The 11,726-nt window shown below is 31.9% G+C and overlaps 1 protein-coding gene across 1 annotated transcript; it reads right to left on the bottom strand.

Annotated features, from left to right (window-relative positions):
- Nucleotides 1-1,673: 1,673 nt before the first annotated feature.
- On the bottom strand, nucleotides 1,674-11,111 carry LOC105322237 (uncharacterized). The gene is made up of 14 exons (XM_011420838.4): nucleotides 10,993-11,111; nucleotides 10,271-10,393; nucleotides 9,850-9,955; nucleotides 9,255-9,345; nucleotides 8,110-8,255; nucleotides 7,282-7,420; nucleotides 6,845-7,030; nucleotides 5,356-5,556; nucleotides 4,968-5,057; nucleotides 4,590-4,697; nucleotides 4,070-4,186; nucleotides 2,999-3,112; nucleotides 2,463-2,561; nucleotides 1,674-2,069 (listed from the first exon to the last, which is right to left on the bottom strand). The coding sequence occupies exons 1-14, from the start codon at nucleotides 11,003-11,005 to the stop codon at nucleotides 1,857-1,859; spliced, it is 1,746 nt and encodes a 581-aa protein (XP_011419140.3). The 5' UTR covers nucleotides 11,006-11,111; the 3' UTR covers nucleotides 1,674-1,856.
- Nucleotides 11,112-11,726: the final 615 nt, after the last annotated feature.

Raw genomic sequence — 11,726 nt, 5'->3', positions numbered from 1 at the left:
TTTCTTTTGTCAAGTCTGTGACTTAAGATCACGAAACGATATATTTTTATGGGCATTTTGGGTAAAATATAGGAAATATACACGTATGATACCTTCATTGGGTTACAAGGTTTAAAGTCACGTGCTCAAGTCATATTTTACTATATTCCAGAATTCCAGAAAGTTTACAACCACCTTTGTTATTATTGTATCTCACATGTCAGGTAAGATATATACCTCTCAAAACAAAATTCCTAGAGGAAAATGATTTTTCCCATTGGAAAAACAGTATTCCTATAGGAAATTAGAAATTTCCTTTCGGAATATAGTACTTCCTGTAGGAATTTGAATTCCGAGAGGATTTGATAAAATCCGATAGAATTTTAATTTTCTATAAGAAAAATTACCTTTTCTGAGTCAAATTTATACAGGAAATAGCTTTTTCCTATAGGAAATATAGTTTGTATAGGATTTTTAGAAAATCCTATAGGATTGTCAATATTTCCTGTAGGAGAATCGTGTTTCATATGGGAATTTTCATTTTCCTATTGGATATTAATTTTTAAAGGTAAATATTTCAACAGCAAGATGAAACACACTAAGAACAAAAGTGGTTATATACTCTCTAGGCAATGGTCTATCATTCGATATGAATGGATTTTTCTGAAACTGCATCTTAAGCTGGTGCAAAAATGACACCTGGCACTGGCATAATTATCCGGCACAGTGTCCCAAGTTAGTCACTTTTTGCTAATTTTATATAATATTTCGATAATTATAAATAATCTTCGAGCCTAAACTACATTCATTTAGTAAAACGAAAAAGTCCAGATATTATGTATTGAAACGCCTCCTTATTCACTTCAGGTTTCAATACATAATTGCAAACGACTTGAAAAGTGCCCTGATGCTTATGTTAAGAATTGTGGGATGGGTCCCGAAAATTTCCGAATGGATTGAAGATGTCAGATTTTTTTTATTATAAACCCACGTAAGAATTTTCGTGCCTGTCAATTTTTCAGAGCATAAAGAGAGAAGTTGTGAAAGAATGAAATTTACAATTTTTTCCTTGCATTGATTTCAATGGTGTACGTAGCATACGTTTACAGGTATGTGTATTTGTAAAGAAAATCAAGAAAAAAGGATGGAAACATTTACCTGGGATAGACTATAGTATATTGTAATGGAAATAAACTAGCACTGCCATTTGGAACCCTTGGCCTTTTAATTTCTGTCGACCGAGGCATTCTATATCCACTCTATTTGCTAATTGTCAAAACCACAAAGCTAACAATTAAAAAAAACTTAAAAAAATAAATTTTACTACTACATGTTTAAAACACGCCAACGCACAAGACCATGACTACATGTACCTTTTAGCAGTGGTCGTAACAAGTTACCAAATTCAGGTAACTACAAAACTGAAATGAAAGTACGCAAAAAATAAAAGATTGAATCCCCTTCCTTACTGTATTAAGTTTTATTAATGAAAAGTGTAGAAAAATTACTGCACAAAAATAAACAGCACAATTGATCTATTGTAATTACAATTCAATAAATAGATGAACGTATGAGTAAGTTAATGTTAAAAATTCGCATCTTCTTGTTTTTCAAAAGGTCTATCATTTATAGACAAACTTAATTTTTTGTACAAACAAATGCTTAAAAATATCGCATTTAATTTAATTCTACGATTTTTAAAAAAAAAACTTCTTGACTTAAATTATATTTCAATTGAATTCAAACATCTGTTTGAAAATACACACAATATACAGAATGCAAAATCTGATTGGTCAAGATATGTAATTCATAGGGCAATAACCGGTCATTTAAAATGGATATTTTACCATTTAGTGCTGTACATATCACTGCGAAAACTACACTGTATGTAGCACAACGCCATTTAAGCTGCTTTTAGTTTTGTCGAGGAAGGATTTCGATGTTTGAAAACTTTTGTCTGTAGATTTCATATCTAGTTGGTCATGCACCTGTTGTAGTGCTTCTCTGGTTCGTTTAGAGATCATCACCATCACGTGGTCATGCGCGCCAGACGATAACTGAGATCGTGATAATTTAATCAACCGGTGGTCCTAGTAAAACCAATAAAAAGATTTCAAAAGTATTTTCTACCCATATTAATCACACTTCATGCAATCAGCACCTCTGCCACCTAAATGAGTGGTTTAAAATACTCACATTAAATTGATTGAAATATACCTGTTTTGAATTAAATCATATTAAAGTGAAGTGATGACGATTGAAATTAATGTTTTAATTTTCTTTTATTTTTCATAAATATCAGTTTCTTTAGCTACATGACAATAAGTAATGCATCGTACTAACCCCCCCCCCCCCCAAAAAAAAAAAAAAAAAAAAAAAAAGAAAAAAAAGAAAGGAAATGGAAAATTTCTTTTAATTCAAAATTTTCAGCTTAAATCCTAACCATGCCAACAAAACAGGTAACTACGATTAAAATGTTTTACCTTCATCTGTACTCTGATCATATCGGTAATACTGCTGGAATGCACCTCCCAATTTTCACCATTTAGAGATATACATTGCTTGGCATCGACTTCCACTGCCTATATGCACAAGGGGAGTTATTTATTTATAAACTTAAGGTTTTATAAATCATACAAAATACATGTATACTGGAACATGATTCTTAATAGATGCTGGGATATCAATTGCATATAAAGTATAAATTAAATAACGAAAGATTCAATTAATATAAACCTACAATGAATATAGAGATATTTTTTCACAACATTAAAAGTTTTATTAGATTTAAATTTACTTTAAACATCATCTGTTTCATAAAGAAATCTAAATGTCAGAAAAATAAAATCACTGAATTAATCATTCTTTTAAAATCTATTGGTTGACATATATTGATCTATCCATCATGATTTTCAACTATTTTGTATCCATGCAATTATTTATGTACTATTATGAAACGATTAATCAGTAAATTTTTAAATACAATTTTGTATTTACTATTTAGAAATCAGTAACTTACCTCATCTAATGAGCTCAGTAATTTGGGTATGGAATCACAAATGTGGTACTTATCACAAAGGTGTAGTGTCTCAAATGTCAACTGTCTAACGTATAGTTGTGCACTTGTTATTGCCTGTTTAAGAAATAAAACGAGGTTATCATTTCTTTTACATGTAAAGTTGGTCAACCTTCTCTTCATCTTTTGTCAAAATTTTACTTTTCAGAAGTTATAACTTTACCGAAAATAAATTTTGAATACAGTGATTGAAATAAAATGCATATTATTTATTATTAACATAAATTTCAAGGCATAATATATTGGATACTGCTTTTTTTATCTGACTTAAATGATACCAGGTCATCAGATCTTTCGATAGTTATCTTTCTTATCTTAGCTAAATTGCGCCTTTAAATACATGTACCATATCACTCATTATACATGTATGATTAAAAAAGATGTCTTTACAAACATTATTGGCATGAAAAAACTTGTTACATGTGTATTGAAATTGAATTACAGTCTGTGGATGATAACAAGCTTTTGATATTCATATCCCTTCACAGAAATATTAATTCGCAAAAAAAAAAAAAAAATGGGTTGTAAATGATTAATATTATGTGTATCAGAAGAGTAAAATCAGCGAAGCTATCAATGAATAGATAAATATGCAGAGTAATCGATTTTTTTGTGAAACACCAATATATAAATGAAGGTGGAATAACACATCATCACAAAATGGCTGACCGCTGATTGAAACGACATTTCATTTTATTAAAATGCTTTTATGGACTGAAACATGTAACTTACTCCATAGCCGAGTAGATAAAGTGTCGGACTTGTAATCCGTACATCCCGAGTTCGAATCCCGCAGGGGCTTTTGTTGTTACTTACTGGAATAATTATTTTAGATATTCAATTTTTAGCCTCAAACTGCAAATTTTTCCCTAATTTGACATTTGTACAGTTTATTTATCATCGTATCTTTTATTATCAAGAAGTTTCCTGTAAATTTTAGTGACTTTTTCCAGGTGTGTTATTCCACCTTAATCAGACAGTAGAAGGCTTCCCTCAGTACTGATGACCACATACATTGAGATCCACCGTTTGCTGAATCACTTGAAGGGTTTCTGCAGGTGCTGACTTCTCTAACTCCCGCTTCAACTTACGAAATGTAAACTGGTTTTCTATATAAAAATCACATTTACTCTGCAAAATAAATGAATAGATAAATTTAAACAAAAACATTATTTGATATATTCTTCAGAAAACAAAAATCAAATTCTCATTTTCTTTATCTATAAAAACAAAAAGGTTGTGTTCTAGAGATATGGAATTCATGTTGATTAAGTCTAGAGATATGGAAATCATGTTGATTAAGTCTAGAGATTGATTAAGATGGTTTTTAACTGTGCCATTTCTTTCTACAAATGAAGAACGCCAAAAAATCATGTACAACTGATGGTATCAAAGCCCTTCACAGTTGAAAGTGAAGTGTTCTTTTTATGAAAATATGACGCTGAAAAGGGTTTTATTAAAGTATTTTATTAAATATAAATTAATATTGTAAATCCTTCTAAAAACCAAACAATTATGAACCCAAAAAACAAACCTTTAAGCAATTTCTGAAGAGCATGGCCTGTGTATTTGTAGAGGGCTTTAGCTGTTTCATTTTCATGATGTTTGTGTTGTATTGTGACAAAAAATCAGCCAGGTCCACCTGTCAATCAAATTAAGAGATTTAAAGAGTACTTGTTCATTGTACTGATTTTTATATAGACTTGATTTTTTAAAACAATTTTGTGTTTATTTCAAACAAAAATATCATTTTCCAAAAACAAGATGATAAATGAGTACATATTATTTTTTGTGATCAGTGCAGAGGCATGGATTTCTTTGATATTTTTTTTATTGTCACGATGAAAACCAAGCATGAATAATGAATCAATTATTTACCATGTGAGATGTCATTACATATAAATAGGCTAACCTGTGCCTTGGCAAGAACTTTAATATTGCTTCTACTGGAATCTGAACTCACTCTGGAGTTGTCCTCAAGAGACTCTATCACAAGTTGATACTGGAGAAAAACCCAAGTTAAAACTTTATTATCTTAGTACCAAGACTGTGCATATTTTGAGTGGGGTCAAGGGGTCCAGACCCCCCCCCCCCCACCCCCCTGGAAAACTCAAACTTATTAAAACAAAGAAAATTAGACAAAAATTAAAAAATAGGCATTGGACACTCCAAACTTCCAAAATTTGTTGGATGCACACATGACTTTAAGAGACAATTCTTTGGTTGCATGCGTTTGATTTTTTAAAAACTAAGTATCAGAGAGAGAGAGAATGATAATGATATTCTAATTGGTTTTTTACTTGCGCTAACTGACTGTCTGTTTTCTGCTCCAGTTTTACACTGTTGTTATGGAGAGCTTCCAATCTGACTAAGTTATCCCCTCCTTCTTGGACCGCATCTTCAGTGGCATTATTATCAATAATTTGTTTGTTGGAAATTTTCTCCTGACAAGGGTTGCAGACTCTCATATACAGAGCTATATCTGGCTCCTTTGCAGGACACTGCATTTAAAAACAATAATTTTAATTTTAGAAGCACTGGACGTTGACCAGCAGCAAACATCATGCTAAAACGCACCGATTTTGTTCTTTAAACCAGTCAAATATTAATAGTAATTTTTATAGTTTCCTCCCCACCACATCATGGTTTCACTGAACAGTACCAATTTCACTATTATGATCAGTGTGGCCCTAAACTTGATAAATATTTAACTTTTCTGTTAAGGTAATTTTATGTGAAAAATTAGGTAAAAACACCTCATTAATAATATCGAAAGAAAGCATTCAAACAAAATTCCTGATCCATTTGTCTATGTGTTACAAATTTCATTAATGCATTCTGTATATATGTACATTTAGATCAAATTCTTAAAGATGGTGTTTTGAATTTAATGGCTTTTTTTACTATCAGTATAAAATTTAGCATAATCTAGTTTTAAATATGTCATTTATGCAAGCATCAGAAACAATCAAAGATGTAAATCTTCAATATCTTAGGCAACTGTGAAAGATAATACTGTAAATAACACAGATGCATAAGTTCAATGTTCTTTAGCCCAAATCCTTTGAGGCTTTTTAAAGTATAACAATTTTAATCAACCAAATCCATTAATGATACAGTAAAGCACGCTTATAACGAAGTCCCAGGAACGGCCAATTTTACTTCGTAGTTAGCGTAATTCTAACGTTATATCCACCAAGTTAACCAAAGATTACATCATTTAATAAAGTCACAAGGAATGAAAATCACTTCACTTTAAGCATCAATTCATTATAAGCATGTTTGCTATAACCTTGTTTTACTGTAATGAGATATATTTACAAAATCTTCCTAGTGACAAAGGCACTAAGTAATGTAAGTAAATAGGAAGTACTAAGGAATCATTATTGTTCGTAGGGGAACAATGTTCATGGTTTTCGTGGGTAACCCTTTCTCAAGAATTTACACCCATAGAATGTATATACAAGCATTTGTTTAATTTCATTGAAATTCTTCCAAACTTGCTACAATAAAATTAAGTTCCTGGGATGAACCAGGAAAAGTTTGGCTGCCCCTGAACATTGACCCCCATGGATTAAAATGATTCCACAGTAATAGTATTTTATTTGTCATTAATATCAATAGTTCACATACATATAGATTATAATGTCCACTCTATGTAATGGCAAACAAAATGAATATAACTTCAGCTTGAATTGTTATTCAATTGCTGATGCAACAAGACAGCTTCCGGAGCTAACCCAACGCCTAAACGGTTGCGGCTCTAAAAATGCAGAGATGAAAACTTACACCAATGACACGAATGATGGCAAGTTGTGGCTCCCCTTCTTTGTTGTTGTTTGGCACATACAGCAGAAGATCTTTGGTGGAGCAGGTTTTACAGACTGCTCGCGCACACACCCTACAGTGTAACTTCTTCCTCATCAGGCCAAACTTACTGCTACAGTTCTGGCAGGACTCCGCCAAGCTCTCTTGCTGTTAATAGAATGACAAATTTTGTAAAAACTGTTTTCCCTTCAGAGATTTAAATCATGAGTTTTCATTATGTGCATGTTTAATGTTCAATGCAAAGCACCGACAACAATTATTTCCTGATTTTAAAAAGTCAGTGATATTCATGTAGTTTAGTTGCAAATTCACTTCTTCACAATTAAAGTGAAAGCCAAATTTACAATTCGATAAATCTGATTTTGAGAGGTTTGAAAATGGCTTGTTCATGTACTTGCCAACCATGTTGATGATTTCTGCCAGCTTGGCATGGTGACTAAGGTGGTCAAATCATGGAGAGTCTTCTTTATTTCTGAAGTACCAATGGCTGTTTTGAAACCTTGAAGCAAACGGGCACACTCTGCATCTAGATCAAGCCTGTTAAATATAAATTCAACTGCTCAAAAAACAAGTACAGCAGTTAAGATAAATTTGGACTAATTTGAAACCAGTCTGATAAGAAATATATTTTGTGATTAAAGAGCAGTACAACTTATCACACAATGTATTCATCCAAAGCCCTGGTCAATAAATAGTGCATAAACTGAACTGAACTTTATTCATTTTACAACGATTGATAGACAAGTTCTACAACTTACATTAATATCTCTCTTTGGCATGGATGTTAGCGTGAGGGGGTCATTGGTGTGAGAAGAATATTACATCGAAAAATGAAGTCTCAGTTACAACTCCAAAACCAAGCATATTTTATAAAGTTACTACTGCTAGATCAAATTCATTGCACACAAAAACAGACCACAATAATATTATCGGTTGTGATATCTTTAAACCTGCAATCATCTTTTCATGTAGTCAACTCTCTCTCTCTCTCCTCTCTCTCATGATCACTTAATTACATGCAAATAAATGTCGTTAAGATTATATTATTTTAGGCTACTACATGTAGTAATCATGTCATTTCTTTTTCATTTATACTATCTTAAAATAAACAAATTCTTAATGCAAACATACAAATTGATAGAACGTACTTTTATTCATTCCAATGAATTCTGATTGTTACACTGTTTGTAATGCAATGTCCTCAAGTGTACACAAAATTATGCTACCTTTGTCTCCAACATTTGGTAACTTTTCCATTTTCATTCACAGTGGCAGTCACTGATGCTTGTTGGCGTAGTCTGTGAAAATATCGGGTGAGGTTCCGACATTGACCTGCCTGCACTTGTCCCTCATCAAAACATGTTTGACACACCTGTAGGGTAAAATAACAACCCAATTTAATCCCCATGCAATGCAAATATGAATTACCATTTTTATTATTGATTACTCAAATAATTGTATATGGGGACTAGTTAGATAAGAAGTTAGTGGAAGTCTAAATTGCATGTAGCATGAAATAAACTTTGACACCAGTGGCGGTGGAAGCAAATTGAATGGGGGGGGCTAGACTTTTCAAAACTCTTGACAAACAAACACTGTTAATACACACTGGTTGTGTATTACACAATATGTACCATTATTTTTGTGTTTGGTGGAAAGATGTTTATAAACTTAATAAAGGACATCACTTAATGTCACACATAAGGATATGCATGTATGAATTACAACATTTAAAAATAAAACATGCTAATCAAAATTCCTTTAATTTAGTTGCAAATTACTTTTTCACTAAACACTGTAAACACTTAATATATATATGTAAATACATAATGTTGTACATTGCAAACATAATCCTATCCATGTGGCCTGTGCCATACAGACTATATATATATATATGAATCATAGAATTGGATAAAAAGCAACATACCAGGGTATTCACTGATAATGGGTTTAAATCATTGAATGAAATTGGTAATGAAGTGTACACTAAGGTAAATCTACTATGTGAATAAAGATAATTATATAGTTCTGCCTTTAAGAATTTTAGAAATATTGTTGACGGAGTTCAATTTTATTATGTTTGTTTGACCCCTCCTATAATATCATAACAGTAACTCGCAGGTAACAGGAATAGGAATGGAGTTCAAGTTTATTTTTAAGCAAAATTTATTAATATAAAAAACAAGAGAACCTTTTTTTGTTTTTTTATCAGTATTGTACAATTGAAAACAAGAAATGTAACTTTTTCTATGTTGTATCATTATATAGAAAATTTGAACCTCCAAAATATCCTTGAATTTACAAAGAAATGTATAATATAGCTTTCTGAGAAAAAAAAAGCATTTATTTGCTTTTAACCTTAAAAAAATACCTTGTAAGACTTTCCCTCTGGATCAAGATGGGCAAGTAAATTTAATTTTCTTTGAAACTGAAGACATGGGTTGCAGAATACCTTCCCACATCTATAAAACCATACCAGAATTAAGGATGTCTATTGTATTCATGTATCGTTGTACAAATTCAACTATCAAATACTTTCTTTTTAAACATTCTAGCAACAAAAGGCAAATTATTAAATAAAGAGGATACATTGAAATAGGTTTATAGGGTTGTAACTAATAAATTGTGACAGTGTTTAAAGACAGGCTATTCTAGATGCTGTAGGCAGTGAAGTTACAATTAAGTGCATTATATAAAATGCATGTACCTTAAGATTTAAAAACCATGTGAAATGTAAAGGATTTGGACAAAATGAGAGGTAAAAATTTCCACAAGTTCAATTTTAAAGAACATTTATATAAAACCCTTTGAAAAATGTACAAGCATTTTACCATTATTACTGCCTGACATTGGTTACATGTACCTTCACATGAATTCATGTGTGAAAATGCCAAAATGTAGAAACCTTGCTGATTGCCCTTAGAATTGAAACAATGATTAGGTGTTTGACAAAGACATCCTTATACCTTCTACAGTGGTGGGGACGATCTAGTAATGAAAATTTCCTCCGACATTGCTTATTACAGCAAGTTGGACAGGTTTCAGAGGGAATCCAGTGAGATTTGGTGATTTCTGGGAAAAAAAAATTATGCAACCATATCCTTTGTATATGCTGAATAAAAGCTGGTTAATACAGTTTTGTCAAATCAGAAATGAAATATAATTCAGCATAATGTTACACCTATTTCGTGATCTAGTTGAGGTATATTTTTGTCGTTTTTAATGAACATTACCAATATGGTCAATATTTAAAATCCGCTCCATGTTTCCAAGAGATTAGCAGATTTCATATGTACATGTATACACCATAATGACAATGTAATTGAAAGAATAGAATGTGATAAACAGTCTGTGACTGAATTATCAGAAGATATCAATCTTACTTACCAGTCACTTGGGTGTCTGAACTAAGCCTGGAGTCTGCTGTTGCTACCTGGTGCTCCCAAGCAGACCGACCTTGGTTTGTGAAGTACCATGAGGGTGGGTACCCATTGGAAGGACTACTGGGGTCTACACATCAATGTAAAGTACAGTGTTAAAAAAAACCATTTCAATGAAAAAAAAGGATTATGCAATCATTTATATCAAGCATGCAATCTTGACAGTGTAGTAGTTGGGGCAAAATCCTAGCCTCTTACATAGACCTCTTCCATGCATGACAGAATATTAAAAAAGCCAAATTCCTGGTCAAATGAGCCTCAACACGCTGTAAAACAGATCTCACCATTAAACAAATGTCCAGAGATGCAGGAAACCTTAAGTCATTTGAGTTTTCAAATTTTGAAGTCATGTCATAAATATAGAAGATAAATGTATATATCATATACATGGCCGAAGAGATCACCACATTTTGTAGAAAATGGCTCTTATAATGACTTATAAGTCTCCGCTTTAATAATATGAGTCGAGTATGGAAACGTGCTGTAGCTTAGAATAATCGTGTTACCATTATACAGCTGTTATATTGTCAATTTGGGATAAATAGAAAAAAGTAAATTGTACAAAATTGCATTTTCAATTATCCTCACCACCCTGACAACAGTAGTAAAACACAAAATAACGCAGTTATATTATCAATCATTCTTTCGTTCTAGGACGCGAAATATTACCTTTGATATTCATTCCGCGACCTCAATCTCGTGATGGGAAGTAAATAAAAGGACACAATTTTGTAAAACCAATGTGTGTAATAAAAATAAATCCGGAATACATTCAATGCCATCACCCGAGACCTCGGCCAATATTAACATAATTATGTGTCTTTTATTCGAATATTCTAATTTTAACTTCCAATTACAAGCTAAAAAATTATCCTGTCGCTGTCACATACTTTGTGTGACTACGCTCTCTCTCTCTCTCTCTCTCTCTCTCTCTCTCTCTCTCATGTGTTGACGCTGCGACTGATTTTAACATTATGGATAGATAAAAAAAAAGTCTCTTATTTTTCAGACGATGATTTGGGCGATTATATCCACCGCCTCATGCATGTTTATTTCTAAAAATCTATGCACTATCAAGAACACAAGATCGCGAATAGATCAACTATTCCTATTGCTTTTGGTCATTGTATATTAAGTACATGTTTGTATTTCGATAACGATTTATTAACGATTCATTTAATCTTTAATCAATTAAATTACTTGATACAAAATAATTAATATTTGAATACTCTATCCTTTTTGTAATTACACTCCTTTTAGGATTTAAACTTTACAATCTAATTAAAATTAGACCTTTCATCTCGCTCTTTGTTGCTCGAGCGATAACCATACATAACATACAGCGAGATGAAAGGTCTATTTTTAATTAGATTGTAAAGTTTACAACCATTGGTTCTAAAGGT

This window comes from Magallana gigas, chromosome 8, assembly GCF_963853765.1.
Source record: "Magallana gigas chromosome 8, xbMagGiga1.1, whole genome shotgun sequence".
NCBI classification, from domain to species: domain Eukaryota; kingdom Metazoa; phylum Mollusca; class Bivalvia; order Ostreida; family Ostreidae; genus Magallana; species Magallana gigas.
This window is presented reverse-complemented; position numbering and strand designations above follow the sequence as displayed.

Coding starts and splice junctions, on each gene's coding strand:
- LOC105322237 (XM_011420838.4), bottom strand. Junction 5,557..6,844: donor CCATCATTCGTGTCATTGGT/GTAAGTTTTCAT, acceptor TTTTAAATGCAG/TGTCCTGCAAAGGAGCCAGA. Junction 4,698..4,967: donor AAGTTCTTGCCAAGGCACAG/GTTAGCCTATTT, acceptor TTTGATTGACAG/GTGGACCTGGCTGATTTTTT.